The following is a 25,741-nucleotide window of genomic DNA, read 5'->3' on the forward strand; positions in this document are numbered from 1 at the left end:
GCGGGCGGACATCCAGATGGAGATGTCCTGAAGGCAGGAGGAGATGCGAGCCTGGAGGGAGGGGGAGAGAGCAGGGGCAGAGATGTAGATCTGGGTGTCATCAGCATAGAGATGATAGTTGAAGCCGTGGGAGTGAATGAGGTCACCAAAGGAGTGAGTGTAGATTGAGAACAGAAGGGGAACAAGCACAGTAAGAGGATGGGAGGGGGAGGAGGAGCCTGCAAAAGAGACTGAGAAAGAACGACCGGAGAGATAGGAGGAGAACCAGGAGAGGACGGAGTCTGTGAAGCCAAGGTCAGATAGCGTGTTGAGGAGAAGGGGGTGGTCCACAGTGTCAAAGGCAGCTGAGAGGTCGAGGAGGATTAGGACAGAGTAAAGCTGATGGTATAGGAGTTTCTGTTTGTGGAGGTAGAATTATTATTTATTTTTTATTTTAATAGCTGTATACCAACTCTGTTGTCTTATACTCTCCCAAGTGCTTAGTACTGTGGTCTGCACACAGTAAGTATCCAGTAAGTACCATTAATTGTGTTACTTAGTGTCCCACGCCACACACAAGTGCGTGTGCACTGTCATTTCTTCTACATACCCAGAAAGCCTCATGTTTTCAGAAAAGCATTCCTTAATTCTGCTGTTGTGTTACATTGAAAACACACAATAATCGCACACATTTTGGCAGAGCTGAATATGTTTGTAAGACTGCTAAGTATTCTCAAGAAATCTGTTTTAAAGAATCCACTTCGCTTATCATGCAAGTGATCACTACAGATCTAAACATTGGTCTTTAAAGATGAGTTGACAGCAACTCATGGATCAATTAAAAACCTCTATTTAAAATGAAGTGGATATGCAAGGAACTATAAGATCTTGGTCCCAGGGCAGGGCTGTTAATTTTGAATAACTGAAGTGTGAAAATGTACACAGTTCAAAGTACCATGCTGTGGTTTCCAGCTGAGGATCTTTAAAGTCCAGTTAGTCCCAGAAAAGGTGGGGGGCATCTGGGAGTGCAAGGAAGGAGCTATTTGAAGATACAACCACTTTCTACTTGCTATAAGAAGGTGCAAGAGTATGTCTTGGAATCCATGAATTTTAGGTGTAGAGCTGGAATTAGTGATATTTGCTTTTTCAAGCACCTCCATTCTCCACTTTCTATCTTCCCCTGCTCCCTTGGTCTAACCTTTTCCCTTCCCTTTCTCCCCTCCCCTCTCTTACTGTCTTCTTCCCCTCCCTCTGCGTTCTTCTCTGCCTGCTCTTTCTTATTTTGGCCTCCTTTCTTCTCTCCTTTCCTGATCTCTCTCCTCTCCATCTGTAGTAATAATAATAATAATGGTATTTAAGTGCTTACTATGTGCCAAGCACTGCTTAAGCACTGGGGTAGACACAGGGTAATCAGGTTATCCCATGTGGGTCTCACAGTCTTAATCCCCATTTTCCAGGTGAGGTAACTGAGGCACAGAGAAGTTAAGTGACTTGCCCAAAGTCACACAGCTGACAAGTGGCAGAGCACCCTCGACCTCTGACTCCCAAGCCTGGGCTCTTTCCACTAAGTCACGATGCTTGCTTTAATGGATATTTTTTAAAAGTATCCTCTTTTGCTCTGAAGCCAAACAGGATGCAAATGATGGTACTGGTTTAGCAAAAAGTATCAAATTGTTATGGGCAACTTCGGCCAAAATAAGGACTGGCATTAAAATTAATATGGTCCAAATACCAATCATTCATAGTTATTGAAGGCTTGTTCCATGCCCACAGTGAGCTTTTAGTCTAGAGGGGGAAACAGACATTAATATAAATAATTATGGATATGTACATAAATGCTATGGGGCTTAGGAAGAGGTGAAAAAAGGCAGCAAGTCCAAGTGCAAATATGGTGAGATGGCTGGGGAATTGGATAGCACCTGGGACATCCTATGGCCATATTTATTTTCTAAGTTTCTATCTTTGTACTGGTCATTATCACCTAAAATATACATTCGTAAAACACTCAAAAATTAATGCTGTGCCTGTACTGCACCACAGAATTTATTTGACAAGCGCTTAATACAGTGCTCTGCATGCAGTAAGTGCTCAATAAATATGATTGAATGAATGAATTTGAGGAATCTGTGAAACCCTTTGTTAGCTTCAAAGATTCTGTTTCCAAATTGCTGCTGACATCATCAGGACTTTTGACAAACAAGAAGGTAATGGGAAGTTAATTGTGGGGCTCTGTTAGCTTTTGCTGCATAAGAAACACATGTTTGCCAGATGGAAAGGAACAAAAACAGTAGAGAATTACATGCTCTTTTCAAGTTCATAAAAACACAAACAATGAAACAAAAATTATGAATTATTGAAAAAATACTTTCAGACTGTAAAATACCATGAAGCCCTTCTAGACTGTAAGCTCCTTGTGAGCAGGGATCATGCTACCAACTCTATTGTATTGTTCTCTCCCAAACAGTACAGTGCTCTGCATATCTCTGCATATAGTGAGCGCTCAGTTAATACCACTGATTGATGAAACCAGTATTATATAGGTGTCCACCAGCTTACGATCACCCATAATACAAAAGCCAGGGATGGAGTATCCACTCTTTACTAACCTACTCCAGATACCTAAGCTCTGCTTTCCCCTTTATGTCCATTTGCTGCAGGTAAATAAGTTCCCTTCCCCCTTCACCTCCCGTACATTCCCTCTAGTGAATTCTACAGTGGTGCAATATTTTGGTTCTTTCACAATTAGTTCTAACAGTAATGTTGTCATGGCCAAAATGAGCTTTTAGCTCATTGAGCAGGGAACAGTACTATTCCTCCCGTACCCAAAAACAAAGGAAAAGGGCAGTGGTGAGTTGGGATGGGGGGAGCAGGTAGCTGTGGCTTGGGAAGGGTCTTTTGCTCCTCCACTCTAATCCCTCCCTGTTCTGCTGCTATCTTCATCCCCTTAGTTTCATTAGAAAGGACAGAGTTGGGGGTGGAGGGGTATGTGGGGGTGGGGGGACCGGGTGATACTACTATTCTCCTAAATTGCACTTGAGAAATAACTTCCTCCTTCAGCCAGAGCTGGTTCACTGGGCTTCCTTAAGATGAAGGGACTGAGGAAGAGAAGGTGAGATTGTAGGAAAAAAAAAGATGGCAGCTGGCCAGAATCCTTCAGGAATCCCAGACTTGTGAGCATTAAGCAATCTGTGGGGTCTCAGCTGCATGCAAGGAATTCAAAGGTGCAGAGGTGTTCAGGAGTGAGCAAGCAATGTGGTGCTTAATGAAATAAAGAAGTGTGTTGTTCAACCGGGACAAATTCTCTTATGTAGGCGGCTTACCATGGGAGTGTGGCTGGCGGCTGCACAGGGAAAAAGAAAAGTGGGGGTGTGTGAGGAAGTGAAGTAAGAGTTTTGTCTCTGCCTTCGTGATTTGCACTATTCTGCTTTAGGTGAATACGATGTAGAGATGTCCCAGCAACTGCACAAGATGGACAGTTAGGAATAGAGATCTGAGTTTGGGAATACTCTGAAGCCAGTTGGAAAGAAAAATCACATGAGGGAGTGGGTGTAGAAGGAGAATGGGAAGGAAGAGGGCAAGAAGCCAGGCAAAGAGATTTTGGAAAGGATCTCAGAAACCAGGGTATAAGAGGATGCCCATCATCATCACCACCCATCTTCAACAGCATTTATTGAGTGCCTTTTTGGACCTCATATTTGTGTGCGGGGGGCGGGTGGGTGTGGGTGCGTGCACACCAGCATGTATAAAAAGTACATATAAACCTCCTGTTTGAAGATGACACTATTGATGAAGTCTTTTTCACACTTGTGAATGTGGCTGAAACTTCTTTCAGCATTGTTTTCTACCCGTATATATTTAGTTGTCCTTGGTATTCGAAGAAGACACTACTGACAGTGAAGTTCGCCTCTAAGTGCGTGTGGGGCAGAAAAGGGCATGGCGGGATTCACAGTCCTGTCCGCATTGAACACGCTGAAAGGTTGTCTCGTGTTGCATGCAATGTTTGTAGCTCTTAGGGCTGTTTTCTCTTTTGCTTCCTTGTCTCCTCGAGAGTGTGGGTGACTTAGCACAAATCATCACTATTATTATTGCAAAAACAGCACAAGTACCTAATCTACTTGAAAAACAGCGTGATCTAGTGGGAAGAGCACATGGGCCTGAGAGTCAGGGAACCTAAGTTCCAGTCCCGGTTCGGCCACTCACCCTGGTGTGCTACCGTGGGCATGTCACTTAGTTTCTCTGGGCCTCAGTTTCCTCATCTGAATAATGGGGATTCAATGGCTCTTCTCCCTCCTACATAGACTGTGAGCCCCATGAGGGACAGGGACCGTGTCTAACCTAATGATCTTGTATCTACCCCATCGCTTACTACAGTGTTTAACACATACCAAGAGCTTTATAGATATTGCAGTTGTTATCATCATCATTCTCTTTTGAAAAACACTCCTACCTTGAGATGCAGTCTCACTATTAGCAGGGCCATCTTTGGACCAAAAGGGTAATTCGACTACTACATGTACACACAAAGGCATGCAGTAGTTCCTTCTAGACTGTAAACCTGGTGTGTGGGGGGATTGTCCCTTTTTATTGCTGAATTGTACTTTCCAAGTGCTGTAAGCCTGGTGTGGGCAGGGATTGTCTCTCTTTATTGCTGAATTGTACTTTCCAAGTGCATAGTTCAGTGCTCTGCTCACAGTAAGCACTCAATAAATATGATTGAGTGAATGAATGAACAAGTATTTAGGAGCGGTATAAACAAATATGTTAAGTGGCAGAGGTGGCTAGCTGGAAGTGGTGGGATTTTAATGAAAGCTTTGAATGTGAGGAAGGATGAGGTGGGGAAAGGGAGTTGCAGGCTAGGGGGGAAAACATGAGCAGAGAGTTGGAGACAAAGTAGACGGGTTGGAGGAGGGAACACAGTTACTGGATGGGTTTGGGATTTATAAATAGTGCAAACTGGAGAGTAGCAGGTGAAGACAGCCAAAGTGCAAAATGGAGAGAGCTGGTGGGGAGTCTTGAAGCCAAGAAACGATAAGATGTCTTTGGTTGATGTAGAGAGAGAGACGGGTAACTATTAGAAGGTTCTGAGGAGAGAGTAGGCATGTGGTGAACAGTGTTTCAGGAAGATGACACAGACAGTAGCATGGAGCATTGACTGAAGGACAAGGAGGTCCGTGGCAGGGAGGCTAAAAAAGGGTGATTCGTTAGTGTGTAAACATGATCTAATGATTGTACAACCATGACCTGATGAATATTTGAACCAAGGTGGTAGCTATTTGATTGAAGATCTAAGTACTTTAAAGAACGGACATACACACACACTCAGTCACTCTTTCTCTCTTATTCACTAGAGTGGATGATGTACTAGAAGGGCCTGGGAGTCAGAAGGTCATGGGTTCTAATTCTGGCTCCGCCACATAATAATAGTGGTATTTGAGCAGTGCTTTGCACATAGTAAATGCTTAACAAATGCTAGTATTATCATTATCATTATTATTATTATTATTATTATTATTGCCAGGCACTGTACTAAGCACTGGGGCACAGTACTAAGTGCTTTATGACCTTGGGTAAGTCACTTCACTTCTCTTCGCCTCAGTTACCTCATCTGTAAAATGGGGATTGAGACTGTAAGCCCCATGTAGGACAGGGACTATGTTCAACCCAATTTGCTTGTATCCACCCCAGTGCTTAGTACAGTGCCTGGCATATAGTAAGCGCTTAAATACCACAGTTATTATTGGTAGTAGTCATATAATTAAGTAGGTGGGAGATCAGTCAGGAATCCTTCATAAGGGTGGTTTTTTAGGTGGGTGTGCATGGTGGAGAAAGTCATGGTGTCGCAGATTTGAAGAGAGATGGAATCCTCTCAGGGAGAAAAGTGTGAGCAGTGGATCAGTGACAGGAGAGTCCAGATGGTTGATGACTTCAAACAGAGCAAAGTAGAAGGATTATCTAAGAGAAGAGGCCAGTACATTGGCAAAATTGAGTTATTTCTAATATACAGACATTTCTAGACTGTGAACCCATTGTTCGGTAGGGACCATCTCTATATGTTGCCGATTTGTACTTCCCAAGTGCGTAGTACAGTGCTCTGCACACAGTAAGCGCTCAATAACTACAATTGAATGAATTTCCTGAGAGGGCTTTCCCTCATTTTGCAATTCTTGACACTACTGCTTGTGCCTGAAACATTTACCTCTAATCAGCAATAGGGCTGGGATTGAATAGGAAAAGCCAGATCAATCAGTGGTAGATTAGGCCATACACAGTCAGTCAGTCAATGGTATTTGAGTCCTTTATGTACAGAGCACTGTACTAAATACTTGGGAGAGAACAATAGAGTTGGTAGACATGATCCCTGCCTTGGTGGTGTTTACAGTCCTAGTGGAAAGAACTTCCAGTCTATTTCTGCTTGGGTTTGAACTTTTAATAGACTTAAAAAATTAGCTAAGACACACAAATTCCCTGTAAATGCGAGAGACCTGCAGTACAAAATTTGAGTTCTGGATTCCAGATATCCTGGGGCTTTCTTGAATATAATCTATTTCCTGACACTTGGTGACGCAACATAACTGAGCTTTCAGTCTTGAGGTTGCATAAGAAACGTAGTCTTGTGACAGTGGGTTCTCTTCCCCTTGTCTGTGGTTTACCGTTGTCTGTTATTGGCGACTGAACTATATTAACTTGCACACTTGAGCTGCAAGGGTAGCTCCTTCCACCAGTTACATGGATCCCTCCACGTGCAAGAATATGGTTCCTTTCCATGCCAGATAAAAATCAACCTTTATTGTGTACTGTGTGTGTATCATATTAACACAGCAAAGAACTTGGTTGATTATCCCGGGCTCCTGTAACCTCATCAGGACTTTATGGGAAGCCAATAGGAGAAGCACTGGGGGAAACACAGTGAGGGGCTGGTGAGAGAGGGAAAGGCCCACGTCCCTTGGATCTTTCCATGGCTGTGTCTGCCTTGGCCCCCACCATAGATCCTCTCTGTACTCTTTCACCTCCCACTTCTTTCTTCGCATCATTTGACATTTTCCAACTGAAGGACATACAGTATTCTTCCAAAGCTGTGATAGAGTACCTAGCAGGAGTTGAAGTTGCAGCTCCCCAACCCTTCCCCGGTCCCCTCCCTTCCTCATAGATTTAAGCCTGTTGGAAGAATTTTCTGTAAAATGGGGCACACTGGGTTACCAGTTGGCCATGAAGTCTGTGGAGAAGAGCCAAAACAATAAGTGAAGGTCATGGATTGTTTGCAAAGTGTAGTTCTGTGTACTGTTTGATTCCACAGGGGCTTGGCAGTGCCATGGAACAAAGACAGCTCTGTTTTTATGGTATAGCTCGCCCGATGAAGTTTATTCTGACTGTAAGGTGAAGTCAATGATGTTTAAAATAGCGCTTGGGGAAGTAAATGCATCGATGAAACTAGTATGAGCTATGCTTTAAATTTGAAAGTTTATACTAATACATAATGAGGTTTTGACGCTTTGGGTGGGGTTTCAAAATGAAGCTGTCAATACAATTAATATGACAAGTTATTTCATTCATTCATTCATTCAGTTGTATTTATTGAGCGCTTACTGTGGCAGAGCACTTGGGAAGTACAAGTTGGCAACATATAGAGACGGTCCCTACCCAACAGCGGGCTCACAGTCTAGAAGCGGGAGACAGACAACAAAACAAAACATATTAACAAAATAAAATAAATAGAATAGTACATATGTACAAGTAAAATAGAGTAATAAATATATACAAACATATATACAGGTGCTGTGGAGAGGGGAAAGAGGTAGGGTGGAGGGGATGGGGAGAGGGAGAGCGGGAGAGGAAGGAGGGGGCTCAATCTGGGAAGGCCTCCCACCACTGCAGGGGTTGTTGAGGAACAGCCACGTCTCCCAAGGCTCCCAAGGTCAGTGATGAATCAGAGAACTACTAGCATGTGATTGACAGAGTCAGAAACTTGGTGTTTCAGCCATGCCTGCAAGCTTAGTTGGAGAAAAGGCTGGGAAAGAAGGATTAATCTAAACCATTCCCCAAATTGTCAGCTGCCCCTTTTTACTCTGGGTATAGTGGGAGTAAAATGAAATAAATTACCACAAGAAAATCAGGGAGGGCAGACAGGTGCTCATATCACAGCCAACAGGAAGCTCAACTGTCTCACTCCCTGCTGTCCTCAGGAGAACTCTGCTCTGCCTCCCTTGAGAGGTGGGAGAGAGAAGACAGGGGAGCTGTCTTTCTTGTGGCAGAAGAGCACCCCACTGCCTAGAACGATCCAGTTCATTCCAGCAGGGAAAAGGAGGAAGAGGCCTTCTTTATCACTAGAGACTTGGCCATCTAATATTCCCTCTATTTCAGGAAATAGTGCTACTCCTTATAGAAAAACAAGGGTCCTTGCCACAAATAATAATAATAATAATAATAATAATAATAATAATAATAATAATGGCATTTATTAAGCACCTACTATGTGCAAAGCACTGTTGTCCCTGGGGAGTAAGCGCTGGAAAGTTTACAAGGTGATCAGGTTGTCCCACCGGGGGCTCACAGTCTTAATCCCCATTTTACAGATGAGGTAACTGAGGCCCAGAGAAGGTAAGTGACTTGCCCAAAGTCACACAGCTGACAATTGGCAGAACTGGGATTTGAACCCATGACCTCTCACTCCAAAGCCCATGCTCTTTCCACTGAGCCACACTGCTTCTCTATCCACAAATCTGGACAGATTTAAAAGCTTCATAATGCACCTTTAATTTTTTAACTTTTAACTTTTACAATTATTTTGAGATTTTATAATTTATTTTTTAATGTACCCCTTTTGAAATTAATAGGAAAAGACACAGTCTGGAATTGCTTACAGTTATTTTCATTTTAATCTATTTTGTCAATAGAGTGAAAAATTGAGGGATGATTGAAACCACTTATGTCATACTTCAATCAATCATTTTTGACTGCTTACTGTATGCAGAGCACTGTACTAAGCACTTTGGAGAGTACATTGTGGCAGCAGTGATAGTACGTTCCCTGCCCGCAGTGAGCTTACAGTCAAGTGTAGCGTACAGTTTAAATCTGCTTACTCGATTTGAGTGGGCTAAGTAATATTTGAAAACTACTTTTTAAAAATCTAGTTGACACCACATGTGCTGTGTAATATTTACATATTTTCCTATACTCATAAATATCATTTTAAACTTTCGGTGTACTGTGTTTGTAAAGGCCTAGTTTTAGGGTTTTTTTTTGTTTATCCAAACCTGAAACATTGAGTGAAATGGTCCTCTGTATAAAATCAAGTAATTTTCCAATTCATCTTAATTTGAGTGTACTGAGCAGTTTTTGGTTAGTTCTTCCTTTGTGTGAATTCGACAAGCATTAGTAATGCTAAAGTATTGTGTCACTGAGGGCAGGAAGTGTGTCTACTAATTCTGTTGCATTGTACTGTCCCAAGCGTCGAGTACAGTGCTCTTCCCATAGGAAGGGCTCAGTAAATACCATTGACTGGATGAGTACAGGCTGAAAAAGTTAATAATAATAGAAATAATAATGGTATTTGTTAAGTGCATACTCTCTTCCTCCCTTCAAGACCCTACTGAGAGCTTACCTCCTCCAGGAGGCCTTCCCAGACTGAGCCTCTTCCTTCCTCTCCCCCTCGCCCCCCTCTCCATCCCCCGTCTTACCTCCTTCCCTTCCCTGCAACACCTGTATATATGTATATATGTTTGTACATATTTATTACTCTATTTATTTTACTTGTACATATCGATTCTATTTATTTTATTTTGTTAGTATGTTTGGTTTTGTTCTCTGTCTCCCCCTTTTAGGCTGTGAGCCCACTGTTGGGTAGGGACTGTCTCTATATGTTGCCAACTTGTACTTCCCAAGCGCTTAGTACAGTCCTCTGCACACAGTAAGCACTCAATAAATACGATTAATTGATTGATTGATATGGGCCGGGCACTTCAGTACTGACAGGTGGACCTGTCCCCCATGTACAGCCACTTTTATAGAATTTATAGTAGTTTTATTCTTCTGCTCTGAATGCAGCCCACTTTACTGCTGCCGCCTGCTTCGTTGGGGACCTTGCTTTTGGCCTTCCGCAACTCGTTTTTGTCCTTCAAATAAAATGAGCCATTTTTCTGGCTCCTAGGAAGACTTTTTAGAGGGTCATTTCCTGGCCTGCAGCGCATAGCACATGGGTCATGTTCTACTTCGATATTTACAAAGTACACTCTCTGATAGTCACAGCGACCCAAGCTAGGTTTAACTCTGACTTCAGTTGAAGGGTAAAGCTTTATGTCCTAGCACATTGTAAGATGTGCCGGAAAACCAGGGTCGTGTGTTACGTAGGGGGGCTTTTGTAATAATAATACATGTGTATATATATATATACATATATGTTTGTACATATTTATTACTCTATTTATTTTACTTGTACATATCTATTCTATTTATTTTATTTTGTTAGTATGTTTGGTTTTGTTCTCTGTCTTCCCCTTTTAGACTGTGAGCCCACTGTTGGGTAGGGACTGTCTCTATATGTTGCCAATTTGTACTTCCCAAGCGCTTAGTACAGTGCTCTGCACATAGTAAGCGCTCAATAAATACGATTGATGATGATGATGATATCTATTCTATTTATTTTATTTTGTTAGTATGTTTGGTTTTGTTCTCTGTCTTCCCCTTCTAGACTGTGAGCCCACTGTTGGGTAGGGACTGTCTCTATATGTTGCCAACTTGTACTTCCCAAGCGCTTAGTACAGTGCTCTGCACATAGTAAGCGCTCAATAAATACGATTGATGATGATGACGATAATAATAATAATAATGGCATTTATTAAGCGCTTACTATGTGCAAAGCACTGTTCTAACCGCTGGTAAAAGGCACATATAAGGCCGTCCGTGTTTCCAGCCGTGAATCATTTGTGGGAAACCGGACTGATCGAAAAACCGGTTAAAATCCCCGCTCGTTCTGGGGCGTGTCTGGTCAAGAATTAGTCCAGCCGGACTAGGGAAAAATCAGCGGGCCCTCGAACGAAGCCCAAGCGCGTATTCGTAGTGTCCAGGGGACGGGAGAGGGTGTCAGCGTGACCCTCCCGTCTGTCCTTGGGGCCTGGGGAAACGGAAAACTTTTTGCCGGGCAGGGCGAGCAGTCCAGTCGAGCGCGCAGTCTGGCCACTCGAGTGCGTCTGGCCTTGTGTGTGGTTCAGACGATGCCCCGGCCGATGATGACCCGGGCCAGACGGCCGACGAGGCAGGCGGCCTCTCCCAGTCGGGCCGCAGCCGAATGAGTAATGCTCGGCGGGGCGGCCCCGGGGCGGGGCGGGGCTGGGCCGGGCGGGCGGGAGGCAGGCCGGCAGGGAGGGAGGGGAGGGAGTCGATGAGCGAGCAGCACCTGTGACGGAGGATTAGTTGCAGTTTGCAGAGCCCCGCCTCTTCCCCTCTGTCGGCCCGCCCCAAGCCGCCGCCGCCGCCGCCGCCGCAGCCTCGCCTGGCCGGTCTGGGCCTCTCTTCTCTCCTGTCCTCTGGTTGGGCCGTGGGCGCGGCCGGCAGCCCCTCCGGACGCACGGAGGGAGGGAGGGAGGGAGGGAGTGCGGGGGCGAGGCCGGCGCTCTCCGGCCGATGGGTGGGTGGCCTCCTGGCTTATGTAAGCGCCGGCCCGGCAGCACCTCTCCCCACCCCGGTCGGTGACCGGGCGGGCGGCTCGCTCTTTCCTCCGCACACAATGCTGGTGACAAAGGGCGAGTTGTGATCCTGCTCCTCCCCCTCCCTCCGCTCCCCCTCCTCCTCCTCCTGCTCCTCCTCCTGCTGCTGGTCCGGGCCGGAGAAGATCGGCGTCGGCCCCTCGGGAGATTTGGTAGGTCCCAGCAGGCTCGGCCCCGTTGTCTGAGCCCCGGCCGGGCCTTTCCACCGGGAAATGCCGGGATTCCGAGCCCTCCGCTCCTGATTTTCGGTCGGAGAGGAGGCGGACGGAACCCGAAAACGGAGGCCGAAGACCAACGGGAAATGTCGGGGCCACTTTCCGACCGACTCGTGGCTTACTGAGATTTAACGATACCTGGTAATCACCCGCGAGAACAAAGTACGGTTTGTCGGGTTTTTTTTTTGTTGTTCCCGCCGCGTCCCGTTTTCTTTCGTTTTCGTTGACATTTCGGCGGCGGCGGCGGTGGTGGTGTTGAGCCGCCTCCTCCTCCTCGTCGTCGTCCTCCTCCCGTGGGGGTGCCATGGGGTTTTCCAGGCCGCTGCCCTTTCTAGATGCACCCCGAGGGTTGGGAGCCCTGCTCAGCCGCTTGAAGAATCGGCGATTTCTTTGAAAAAAGAAGCGATTCGTGCTGTATTAAACACGTATTTCCAGCACGGGGGAAAGTGTCTAAACGACTCTGCTTTTCTTATTAAAAACGAGCATTGAGGCCGAAGTATTTTTAAACCGAGGATTTCATTAAAATATTTTTTTTCCTGCCTTTTTTCTCCCCCTCCCCCGCACCCCCGGTAGGGTGTGATGTGTTTTCTAACTGTGATATTTTTCTCAAGCCTCTCCTTGGGTGGGAATTTGGACCTTGGCCCTTCAGGACACTCTCATGATCTTAAGGCGAGCAAAAAACCTTCGGTTTGATTGTTAATGTTTCTTGTTGGGCTGTACTTATTTTTTACGAGCCGCAGACCAGCATTTTTGCTAGGGTAAGTCTGATTTTCCTCGGAAACTGCCGTTTTATTTGTTAATCCTGCTCAACAAAAGGTTTTAGAGAGCCCTAGGATCACTGGAGGAATACATAAACTCATTGTATTTTCTGTGAAATTTTGAATAACGTGCTTCAACGTGGCTTTTCTGAGTAACTTATTTGAGGGCTGTAGCTGATTTATTTTAAAAAGGGTTTTTTTTTTGGGGGGGGGGCGGGGGTGACGGAGGGCAGGACGGGAGGGAAGGGGGAAGGCTCATCTGTTCTGCTTTTTCTCATGTGAATGGAATGTGGTGCAGCATGGAGCCCCAAACAGGATACAGTTGTTCTAGGCATTCTTCCTATAGAGTGGTGGGCCGTAAAAGAAATGCAGACAACTCACTACAGCGAATTTATTTTAGTTCGAGCCAGTGTGTGGTGTTCGACCGAATAAACATCTGAAGAAGATAGTGGGTGGGCAGTGAAAGCGTAGTGTTTCACCTTTGGATGTTAGGCATAAATTCAGCAATTTTCGACTGGATCTTTCTGCAGTCATTTGAATAATAGACAGACTGTGTCTGTGATCAGGACTGTGTTCTACAGTGACTTTCATCAGATGGCAGCTCATTGCTTTCCCCTAAGGCTGTGGAAGTACCTCACAGAATGATAGATCTGTACAGTCTTGAATTACTTAGTTATGCATGAGTTCTATTTACGTTTCTTTACATTCCAGTGCACTTAGACCTATAAAATATTTACCACAGATTCATGTAGGGGCTAGAGGACCGAAGAGGGATTTGGACCTTTTGCTTTTATTTGAATATAAGCATATTATCTCATTTTCAAATTAGGAATGGGGTGTCTGTGGTAAAAGGAATGATTAATTTTAGATCATTTGAATTTTTTCAAAAGCAAGGGTTATGATGATGATTTGTCCCCCCCAAAAAATGGGGCATATGTTTAATTAGATTTTTTACACGTGTCTTCCGGGTTTTTTTGCACTTCCATATTGTACGTCCTAGTCATTTCCAAAAATGTTTGTGCAACCATATACACGATGAAATTATTCTTATAGCAGTGTGAGTAAGCGCTTAGTAAGAATGTGATTGTAGATCAAACGGATTTAACCGGTTTAAGAACAGTGCAAGTCATGCCCTTATACGTGAACGAATACAGCATATATCCGCTTTACTAATAACCACTTGACTGAAAAGATCTGTTTTTTCAGTTACGACTGTTTTAAGGGAACAAAATTCTGGCCATTGAAAAACATTTTACATTATAGAATTCCGGGAAGTAACATGGGCCTAGAGTCAGAAAGACCTGGGTTCTCATTCCGGCTCTGTCACATGTAGACTGTGAGCACGCTGTTGGGTAGGGACCGTCTGTATATGTTGCCAACTTGTACTTCCCAAGCGCATAGTACAGTGCTCTGCACACAGTAAGTGCTCAATAAATACGATTGATTGATTGATTGACCTTGGGCAAGTCAGTGTATTACTTACCTCAGTAACCTCATCTGTAAGATGGGGATTGAGACTGGGAGCCTTATGTGGGCTAGGGACCTTGTCCAACCTGATTATCTTGTATCTACCCCAGTGCTTACTATGTACAATGCCTGGCACATAGTAAGTGCTTAATAAATACCACAATTATTATTATTCCTTAACTTTTCTATACCTCAGTTCCCTCATCTGGAACCTTATATCTACGCCAGTGCTTAATATAATGCCTGGTACATAGTAAGTGCTTAACAAATGCCTTAGTCTGCTGTTAAATATTTACTTTGAGGCCTGATGGTCCCAAAAAACCAGCAAACAAACCCGGGAATATAATGTACTAAAATCAAATCCTTTCTTCTAATTAATCTGTAAATTTTAATAGTATTAATTACTATATTAACTGGAACTGCCTGCTTGTTGAACATTACCCTTAGAACTCTTTGACCTGGGTAAATAAGAAGGGCTGAGAGGGGTCATGTGTTCTGAAGAATGTGTTTTTCAAATTTGAAAATGACTAGTTCTCTCATAGCAAATGCAAACCACCTGTATTACTTGCGTAAGAGAGGAACACACATTAAGAGAAGTAAACTGGGGAAGTTTACTGTTTCTCAAATTCTGTTACAGTGGATTATGTCTTTAGCCACTCAGCATAATATTTGTTGAAAACTTGGTGTACAAATTTTACTAGGAAGTTTGCTATTGGAATTAAGATTCAGCTTTGCCGAAGTTTAATAAAAGACACATAAGAAAAATTTGCCAGTATTTCTGTAATCACTGGCAAAAGTTTGACCACAAAACAATTTGTAGAAAAGCAAGTCCTGTATGCGTAAACCAAATTTATATAATCTCACGTCCTTTTAAATGTTTGGTGACAGATTGTTACACTTCTTATAAGGACCAATATTTGTGTCGCATTAAATTTTTAGATTTTAAAAGAAGGTGATTATCCGGAATTTGAAATAGGATTTGCTTGATGAAATGAAAATTATTTTACAACAGCCTTGTAATTTTTTTTAACAAAAAAGATAGTAAGGTGAGATGATTAGGAAGGATAACTAAAATTTGGGTCACTTACCTAATAAGGTTGATATTAGTCATAATGGAATCTTTAGACTCAGATTATTCAAGGAATTTTTATGATTGTTTATGAGTAGTTTGCAATCAGTATTCAAAACAAACTGATTTTCTGAAATATGATTTGTTCTTCCAATTTGGAAGGTTACGGTAAGTTACATGGTACTGCTATTAGTACTCTTTTTTAGAATATAGTAAATATCAGTTGATCATTTATTGAGCACTTACTGTTTACAGTACACTGTACTACGTGCTTGGAAGAGTGCAATATAACACAATCGGTAGTCATATTCCCTGCCCACAACGAGCTTACAATCTAATATAAGTTAATGTTAAACTTATAGAAATATAATTACTGAATGAATTGAAATAAATCGATTGCAGATAGGTACATAAGTGCTGTGGGGTTGAGGGAAGGGTGAATAAAGGGTGCAAGTTCAGAAGTGGAACTGAAAGGCTTAGCTGGGAAGGCCTCTTGGAGGAGATGTGCTTGTAATAAGGCTTTGAAGGTGGGGAGAGTGATCGTTTGTCACATATGAAGAGGGAGGGCGTTCCAGGCCATAGACAAGATGTGGACTAGGGGTCGGCATCGACATTGAAGAGATTGAGGGTTGGCATTTAGAGGAGTGGAGTGTGCCAGGTGGGTTGTAGTAGGAGAATGGTGAGGTAAGGTAGGAGGGGGCAAGGTGATTGAGTGCTTAAAAGTCTATGGTGAGAAGTTTTTGTTTGTGGAGGTTGGATGGGCAGACATGAGATTCTTGAGGAGTGGGGGAAATGGGAACTGAAAAATTTTGGAGCAAAATGATCTGGGCCTGAGGGTGAAGTGTAGACTGGAGTGAGGAGAGACAAGTGGTGGGGGGGTCAGCAAGGAGGTTGATACAATAATCGCGGCGGGATAGGATAAATGCTTGGATTAACGTGATAGCAGTTTGGATGGAGAGGAAGAGGCAGATTTTAGCGAGGTTGTAAAGGTTTGAACCCACAGGGTTTGGTGACAAATTGAGTATGTGGGTAGAATGAGAGAGATGAGTCGAGTTTAATGCCAGTGTTATGGGTTTTTGAGTCAGGGAGGATGGTGGTGCCGTGTACAGAGATGGACAAGTCATGGGGTGGACTGGGTTCATGGGAATACGAATTCTGTTTTGGACATGATAAATATCTTAAACATGTTAAATATGTTTAGTAAACTTCCAATTTCTTTAGCATCTTTAGCTCTATGGCAGAACTCGCATGCAAGATACTTGGCTAACCGAAAGCATTGGAGGGGCTTCCTTAAATATTTGAAATAAGGTCCATGACAGTGAATGACAGCCAGTGGGAGCCAAAACTCTTGTCGTCATCCTGAAATGTTTTTCCCTGGAGTGTCATTTAGTGGGTTCTCAAAACATTGGGAGCTTCTGGATAGCTAGATGGTAATTTTTCTCCACAGGGAGTGTTTTATAAAAGTAATGGTGGTGGTCATTCAAAGCAGGGAGAATATTACATCAGCTAAGGAAACAAAACGGGGCAATACTTAAGAGTATTGCAATTTGAGTGCTTTTCATTTGTTGTGTGGATGCCAGAATTGCTTGCTGCATGATTTTTATGCAGACCAGGCACCAGTCCATGGCCTTATACCCAAAAGGGCTTCACCAGATGACACCTGCTAATTAGAAATCATAAGCATAGTTCCTTTCCATTTCCAACCCAGTCGTAAGTTGTGTTATGCTAAATCCTCACTAAAACTAGAAGTTTTTGAGAGGGTGGGATATAGTTGTCATTTTCACAGCTTTAGAATAGTGTTCAACCTTGATTGCTTTCTCCCCCCCATCCAGACTCCTGGATTTAATTTGTCTTGGAATTGAGCTTGACCTCACAATTACCAGAAGGAACCACCTATTTTGGAATTGTTCAGATTGCACATATGCTTAGATGTGTACAACAGGATTTTATGTAGAAGTAGCTGCATAAAAGAAATGGCCTTATTTTCACTTTTAATGAGTTTGGTTGTTTCGTAGTGTTCCTTGACCTTCTGTTCCTTTTTCCTTCCCCCTTCTGACCCTCTTCCATCTCCCATCACCACACTCCCACGGATGCATCTGGATTTTAATTTATGCCAGGGGCAATGGAATCGTTTTTTCTCAAGGGCGGAGTTCAAGCCCAGATGCATCCCGTGTTGGTCAGATCTGTTTGTCGATTATTGATGTGAATAACTACGGAGTAACTTTGAAGTATTAGTTTACTACTATTAAATAGTAAAAATGTTATAATATCACATTAATAACAAAGATAGCAAATTTGTGTTTGGTGATTTTTGCTTAGGAAAACTAAACAATCGGTTAAAATGCTTAGCACTTTCCCTTTTCCGCCCTCCCAGACGTTCAAGGCCCTGGTTGGAAAAAGTGTGTACAGTTCAATCACTGCCGTAGAATTCCTTGTGGACAAACAACTGGATTTTGTATCTGAAGATAGTGCCTTTCAGCCCTATCAGGTAAGAAATCTAGGTCATTTAAGCCGTACATATATTTTAATAACAATTTATTTTCATTCAGAAACCTACATTTAAAAAAGAAACCTGACAAGCCCAATTTAGATTTTTAACAAACTTTTCTTTTTCAGTCATTTACTAAAAGTTAGTGAAATTTCATAGAAACAATTTGTGCAGCTGCAAAAGTTGGTTACTTTTAAGTAAATGGGGACTGTGTCCTGTTTTTTATTTGGTAAATGTGGGTGATTATTAAACTTTAGTACAATTAAATGAGATTAATTATAGTCAGAAGTTTCAAGTGTGATAGTTATTGATTTTGTATATTTTTGAAAGAGCTTTGTTTTCACTGGAATTAATTCTCCTAATTCTAAAATTGTTTTGCATTTCAATTATTTCAAGTTTCCTAATGACATCTCAGTTCCTTAAATACTTTATAATGAGATATCATTTGTTTAGGATACAAAGAACATGGAAAATTTTTTTTAAATACTCATTCAAAAAATCACTTGAAAGTCTATTGTAAATCTTGTGGTTGCAGTGTAGTGAAACGGTAAGATACTTAAGTGAACATGCTGTCCTTTGTCTGTATTTCAAACTGCCTATGTTGCAGATATTGATTTGATAAATAGGATTTCTCTCCATTCATTTGAAAATACAGATAGCTTTCATTTTTTTTCTTCTAGCCTAAATTATACTTTTTCTCATTCAGGAAAAATTTGTGGGTTTCTGCCTAAGTAAACTGTTTTTCAAAAATAGAATAAAGCCAATCCCTGTAATGTTCACGGTACCTTGACTTATGCAGCATCATTTTTGCCCTTTTTGAGGATTTACATGACTGCAGTAATTCTACTATAGGTATTGCTTCAGTCCACCAAAAGGGGCTCCCAGTTCCTTCAGCTAATGTGTAGACTCTCTCATGTTTTTCATTCTGTCTTCTGGTATTTCTAACTTTTCCATACTGTCTTACCTTATTCAATGAAGAGGGTTTCTGATATGGTTACTTTTGATTTCCATCTTATTCATAGTTACTCTTATCACATTCCAGATGACAGGTGTTACATTCTGTGGGAACTTCCAGCTGATTAATGTTTCCTTATCTCTGTGTTGAGGATATGTTGTAGTTTTAAAAGGGAAATGGTTGGTTGTCCCAGACATCTTGAAATTGATTTGGAGAAAGGAAGTTGGTGTGAAGTGCTTGTTTTGAATATTTTTTTTTGCATATGATGAAGTTTCTCTACCTTATATTTATTATTCTTAATGTAATATACCCACCCATAGAAATGAGGACTGATATCTTCCTGTTGCTCTCACATTTCAAACACTGGCTTCAGTTGAGGGTTATTTGTTGTTGTTGTTATCTAAACTATCCCTTGGGGGTGCAATTCATCTGTTTTAAGGATCATTTAAATAGCCCTGTCATATAAATCCATCAGTCTCTAGCCTGAAAGGGTCATCCTTTTTGCTGAGAGCGGTGACTGGTTTATTTTTAATATCACTGATCTTTTATTGTAAATAGACCACAGTTCAAAAGGTTTTTTGCGGGGGCTACTTTGGCACAATTATGACTATTTTGATAGTCATGATCAAATTTCTGAAGGTGAGGGTCCTAATATTTTGTTATGGTTTTTACTACCTTTGAAATTAGTTTAAAACGCAAGAATTTTTATATTTTAAGGGCCATTACTAAGTGCTGGATTAGATATAAGTTAATCAGGTTGGATACAGTCCATATGCCGCATGGACTTACAGTCTTAATACCCATTTTCCAGTTGAGGTAACTGCAGCATAGGGAAGTAGAGTGATTTGCCCAAGGTCATACAGCAGACAAATGGCGGGGCCGGGATAAGAGCCCAGGTCCTCTGACTCCCAGATTTGTGCCCTTGTCACTAGGCCATTCTGCTTCCCAATAATTCCAAGAAAACTAGGTTGTATGATAATATATGACTGTGTTGTTCATGATGAGGTTCTTAGTAAAAACAATAACAAAAGGTGAAGAACTCATCTTACTATTTAGCTGAAGTTTAGTATTAAATTGTGGCAAGAGAGACTGTTTTTCATTTGATAGAGAAAGTCTAAGATTGAAAGAGCTGAATGACCTTGGGCAAGTCACTTAACTTCTCTGGGCTTCATTTACTTCATCTGTGGAAAGGGGAGTAAGACTGAGAACTTTGTATCTACCCCAGTGCTTAGCACATAGTAAGCACTTAAACGAATATCATTTTTAAAAAATAAAGACTATAATACAAAAAGGAAGAATCAATTTCTAGCACTCATGTGGTGTGTAGTTCTGCCCCAGGATGCTTGTCCAAATAGTACATTAAATAAATTCCTTGGCATATTAAGCATGCAGCTGCTACCAACAAGGATCTTGTAAATTGTGACTTGAAGCAGCTCAACCTTAGGGCAGCTTTATATGAGTCAAGCATAGTATGAAACTTTGAAAAGAAACAAAACAGAAGAAAACTCTTCTTGGTGTCTTAACAGTTTGGGGTTTTTTTTTGAAAAATTTGAAGTCATTTTGATATAAGATTCTGGCCATTGGTCATCATATTTATGCACTTCACACCCTTTGCTCTTAAAATAGTGCTTTTAATTTCCCTTTTGTGCTTAATAGAGAAACCCAACACACACAGTGTGGCAGTGAAGTACTACATTGATAAACAACGTCTGCTGTGAACCTAATTAATCCTATTTCATGGAGAGCTGTTGCAGAATTTTCTTTACAGTGAGCCGGCTTTATTCTGCCTCAACTACATGTGGGCTCTGGGTTTCTTCTATGGCAGTTTATTTCCAATTTTGAATTGATAGAAATTGTCTATGCTATAAGGTGAACTTTCTAAAAGGTATCACTTATAAGAATTGGGAAATGGGTGACTCAGGGAATTGGTAGTAGAGTACATAAAGCGCTTTACATCCTTAGACCATTAGTTTGGAAACTGCACATATTAGTTTGTGTATGGTAGGTGATTGGTAGCTCTCATTAAACTACTATTTTGAACTCCACTGTTTTACGGTTAGGGGTATTTGTTAGGTGCTTACTGTGTGTCAAGCACTGAATTGAACCTTTTCAGGAAATCTCGCCAAAAGTGGAATGACTGCTTTTCTTTGGAGTAGGATTGAAATATATTAAATAGCAGGCCACTCTGAAGCAGTTTCTCTTGCTCTTGTTTCTGAGTGTATATTAATGATTTTTTTCCTTCCTTCCTCCCTCCCTCCCTCCCTCTCTTCCTTCCTTCCTCCCTCCTTCCTTCTGCTTTTTTCGATCAAGATAGCAGGAGCTTCTGTTTCTTTGAAATTGAGGGAGGGGGAAGGGAGGAGGAAGGAAGTAGGGAACTCTAGACTCCCTTTCATTTCATCTTTAAAGGGAACAAATGAAAATGGTTGCCTTCTCGATAGAAAATATAACCTTGTTGAATTTCAGTTATTAAAAGTGCTTATTGTGCATAAATATACTCTTAAGGAACTGCCTATGTGTAACAGAAGATTCTATGTAGCACATTGAGTCATAATGACATGGGATGAAAAACCTGCTGGTGTATTAATTGAAGTTTTGTCGAATTTGTTTTATAAAAAGGAATGTAACAGGATGGTTCGGAGGTCCTCAGACACTATTTGTGGCCCCAAAGATTCCCAAGGGCAGTTGTATAGTCTTGTGGTTTTCTGGATCTTTGCCAAATTCACACCTGCAACATTCAGATGGATTGCTACACAGGATATGGAAGAGATTATTCCTTACCTGAAAGTAGTATATGACTGTGTGACTCATGAATTAATCTGGGTTGGTCTATCTTGTAAAACAAGTATTTTCTTGGGATTCCCAAGTCTTCCAGCTTTTAAAGGTAAAAGAACTAGAAAAAGAAATGAAATTCTAGTGTCCAAACATATTTACTCAGCATTTTACTATTATTTTTCTTTCGCTGTGGTTTTTTCAGTAGTTTTCAGTATTTTCCACTTGTTTACATTTCCCTTTTAATGAAACAATTCCCTTGTGGTAAAATGAATGCTTTAATTTAAATTGAACCCTCTGTGTCCATTCCTTATACGCTCTTGAATATTTATGCATTTCTAGACTTCCTGCCACTTGAGTGCAGGGTTTCAACAGAGTTCTGGGCTTGCACAGCAGAGAAGGAGGAATACTCATTTATCTCAGTGGTGACTGCCTCAGGCAATGTGGCAAGACGGGAGGGGCTGCCAAGTCTGGTGTTTGCAGAGCATTTGGACTAAGGTTCCTGGAAGGCCTGAGTAAAGAGATGAGTCCTGCATTGTCTGCTGACTGTTGGTTTCTGGTTTGAGCCAGACTTCAGCACCTATAATTTCTCAGTCCAAGGTCTTCAGTTGAGGAGAGCATTTTTTTGGTGGTGGTTGTTTTTTTTCCCCCCCAGTCTGTTACCACTTACCCCTTGAATACTAATAATAATAATAATAATAATATTAATAATATTAATAATAATAATAATAATAATAATGATAATGATGATGGTATTTAAGCACTTACTATGTGCAAAGCACTGTTCTAAGCCCTGGGGAGGTTACAAGGTGATCAGATTGTCCCACGGGGGCCTCACAGTTTTAATCCCCATTTTACAGATGAGGTAACTGAGGTACAGAGAAGTTAAGTGACTTGCCCAGAGTCACACAGCTGACAGTTGGCGGAGCTGGGATTTGAACCCATGACCTGACTCCAAAACCCGTGCTCTTTCCACTGAGCCACGCTGCTTCTCTGTAAGAAGTAAGAAATTACTGGTCTTTATCATGTTGAATACTCACAGGAGAGGTGGTTTCAGTTGAACTGTGAAGTAGTTGCAAAGAACACCATGTCAAATTACTAGGGATGGATTAAAATCCATACTTTAGGCCTCTCAGGAAAAAAGTGGCATCTGGCAGGAATGTTTCAATGTTTTCTTCCCCTGACTTTAGTAAGGAGCCTTTTAAAGGGCTGAAAGTACTTTCTAGCATGTCTGTCAAAGGCCTTCACAACTGAGAAGGAAGAAGTGAATAATAATAATAATAATGGTATGTGTTAAGCGTTTACTGTGTGCAAAGCACTGTTCTAAGTGCTGGAGGTTAAAGGTAAATGTGGTCATAAGTCAGTAAAGGTTTACTGTGGATTAGGGTAAAATAGATTACTTGTTCCAACAGAAGGAAAAAGATCAGGGTGCTGTTGCTCAAGGTTCAGTTGCCAACACAGTAGCTGGGCTGACACTGGTAAGTAGTCTTCTAAATTATTTCTCCTCCTGGGGTTCAGTGTTGAATTTGGGGGTGGAGAAATGTTTCGGAAACGAGTTGAGGAAAGGAGGAGGCGTTAAGGTGGAGTGTAGGACAGCAAGGCCGTGTAACAACAGAACTAGCTGGGGTGGTGGAAAATAAGGGAGTGAATGGAAAGCAAGGCAGCGGAGGAGCTAAGATGCAAATCGAAGAGAAAGAAGGAGACATTTAAAAAAGGAGGGGAGAGACAGGAACAGGAAAAATGAAAGCAGCGGGGCCTAATGGAAAGAGCACAGGCCTGGGAGTCAGAGGACCTGAGGTCTAGTTCTGGTTCCACCACCTGTCTGTGATGTGACATCAGGCAAGTCACTTAACTTCTCTGTGCCTCAGTCACCTCATCTGGAAAATGGGGATAAGACAGTGAGCTTCATGTGGGACAAAGATGGTGTCCAACTTGGTTAGCTTGTATCTACGCCAGTGCTTGGTACAGTGCTTGGCACATGTTAGCATTTAACAGATGCCATAAAAAAATGGAAGAGGGATAGGGCAAGGGAAAGTATTAGAGAAGCAGTGTGGCCCAGTGGAAAGAGCCCGGACTTGGGAGTCTGAGGTCGTGGGTTTGAGTCCTGGGTCTTCCACATGTCTGCTATGTGACCTTGGGTAAGTCACTTAGCTTCTCTGAGCCTGTTACCTCGTCTGTAAAGTGGGGATTAAGACTGTGAGCCCCACATGAGAGAACCTGATCACCTTGTATCCCCCCAGTGCTTAGAACAGTGCTTTGCACATAGTAAGCGCTTAACAAATGCCATCATTATTATTATTATTAATTAGCGGAACACAGAATGGGAAACAGAGTAAAAAGACAACAAAAGGGAAAGAATCTTCTAGAAATCCTGTGAAATTAGTTTAGACTCTACTAATTTTAAAATCGTCCCTGGCACTTCTGTTTGGCTCAGGGTGTCCTTGGTGCTTACAGTCGTTAAGGAAGTTTTAGACCAGAGCTGTGACTCCCAAGTACAGCAGCTCTCATTTTTGGTCCAATCGACTACTTGAGGGCAGGGATTGTATCTACCAAATCCATTGTACTGTACTCCCCCAAGGGCTTGGTGCAATGCTTTGCCCACAGTAAATGCTCAATAAATACCATTCATCCAGAATGCGCACACTAATTGTGGTGTTGTAGTGCGCTGTCCCAGGCATTGTGTTAAGCCCATGGGTAGGTGTACTACAGTCAAGTAGACACAGTCTTTCTTCCACATGGAGCTTGCAGTCAAAAAGGGAAAGAAAGGAGGAAACTGAGGTTCAAGTAAGTGACAAACCTAAGGTCACGCAGCAGGCAAATGGTGGAGATGGGATTACAATCCAGGCCTCCTGACTCCCAGGCCTCTGCTCTTTCCATTAGGATATGCTGCCTTACTTCCTAACTTGTTTGATTTTCCTTTCATTGTAGCATTTCTAGAATGTCATCCTCATTCCAAAGCAAGCTCCCAAAGAGGACTGCAGAGGCAGGAGCTGTGAATACTTGGAATGAAAGAGTGGCTGTGTCTAATTCTGTCACTTTTATCAACTGCCTACCTGCTTCTTCCTCCCCCAAGAGAGGAAAAGAGTCAGCGTCCTTACTCTTGCCCCCCCGCCCAAATGTTCTACTGGCCAGGGTTTACTTCAGAAAGTATTTGGTTTAGGAGTACATTTGAGTTAATAAACCGACCTTCTGGGGCAAATTTGGAATTTGATCTTCTGGCAGCCCTAAAGCCAATGGGGAAAATGTTCAGTGTACAATTTAATCACCAAGTTCAGATCTTGAGCCGGGTTTGCTCTCTGGAGAAATTAGGAAGGTTGAAATAAGTCAAGTGTCAGGGCTCCAATCACATTGGAGTCTTAAACTGAACCACAATTGAGATACTGTATAGAGCATGTCCAAGTGGAGAGAGCATGGGTCTAGAAGTCAGAAAGACCTGAGTTCTGATCCCGGCTCTACCACTTCTCTGCTGTGTGACCTTGCGGAAGTCACTTCACTTCCTCTGTGTCTTTTACCTCATCTGGAAAATGGGGATTAAGACTGTGAGCCCCATGTGGGGCAGTGTCCGAGCTGATTAGCTCGTATCTACCCCAGTGCTTAGTATAGTGCCTGGCACATACTTAACAAATACCACAAAAAAAATTAAAACCTTTGTGTATGAACCAGATCCAACCAAATAAAGCAGTGTGTTTTAGTGGTAGAAGTAGAAGTTGACCTGGAAGCGTGGAAGCCTAATACCACAGTGTGGATATAAATGCCTGAAAACATTCTGGTCAACTGACACTGGTTTTGATTCTGTACTATGCTAATAGTAACAATAGCAATAATAATAGTAATAATTATGGTATTTGTTAACCACTTAACTATGTTCCAGGCACTGTACTAAGCGCTGGGGTGGATACAAGGAAATCAGGTTGGACACAGTCCCTGTCCCACGGGGGGCTCACAATCTCAGTGCCCATTTTACAGATGAGGTAAGTGAGGCAGAGAGAAGTAAAGTGACTTGCCCATGGTCACACAGCAGATAAGTGGCGGAGCCGGGACTAGAACCCATGACGTCCTGACTCCCAGGCCCGTTCTCTATCCACTACGGCATGGAAATGTGAGGTTGAGCAGCAGGCCAGTCAGAACTTTTGTTGGGATTAAGCCCTGTGTTGACCAAGGCCCTTAGCTACCCAGACTAGTGCACCAGGAGTTAAAAAAAAAAAAAACAATTAAAAAAGCACCACATCAGTGCAGTTGCTGTCCTGGAAACCAGCATCAGAGACTCATTAGCAGCACAGCCTTGAGCCCCTGATTCCTGGCAGACCATTTGCTTGTTTTGGTTCTAAACTTCCTCTCATAA

The 25,741-nt window shown here is 42.3% G+C and overlaps 1 protein-coding gene across 3 annotated transcripts in view; it reads left to right on the plus strand.

The window, feature by feature from the left end:
- The window catches only part of JMJD1C (jumonji domain containing 1C), a 385,625-nt gene that overhangs the window by 264,684 nt on the left and 95,200 nt on the right, over positions 1-25,741 (plus strand). For 2 of the 3 annotated variants that reach the window (XM_038743527.1, XM_038743526.1), the window contains exon 3: positions 17,562-17,675. Coding sequence is in view for 1 of the 3 variants with exons in the window: in XM_038743526.1 (XP_038599454.1) it covers positions 17,562-17,675 (114 nt within the window). In the remaining 2 variants the exon portion in view is untranslated. Of the gene's footprint in view, positions 1-11,794; positions 11,831-17,561; positions 17,676-25,741 lie in introns of those variants that run through there. The other variant, XM_038743528.1, reaches the window with a different exon arrangement.

This window comes from Tachyglossus aculeatus, chromosome 3, assembly GCF_015852505.1.
Source record: "Tachyglossus aculeatus isolate mTacAcu1 chromosome 3, mTacAcu1.pri, whole genome shotgun sequence".
Classification (NCBI taxonomy): Eukaryota; Metazoa; Chordata; class Mammalia; order Monotremata; family Tachyglossidae; genus Tachyglossus; species Tachyglossus aculeatus.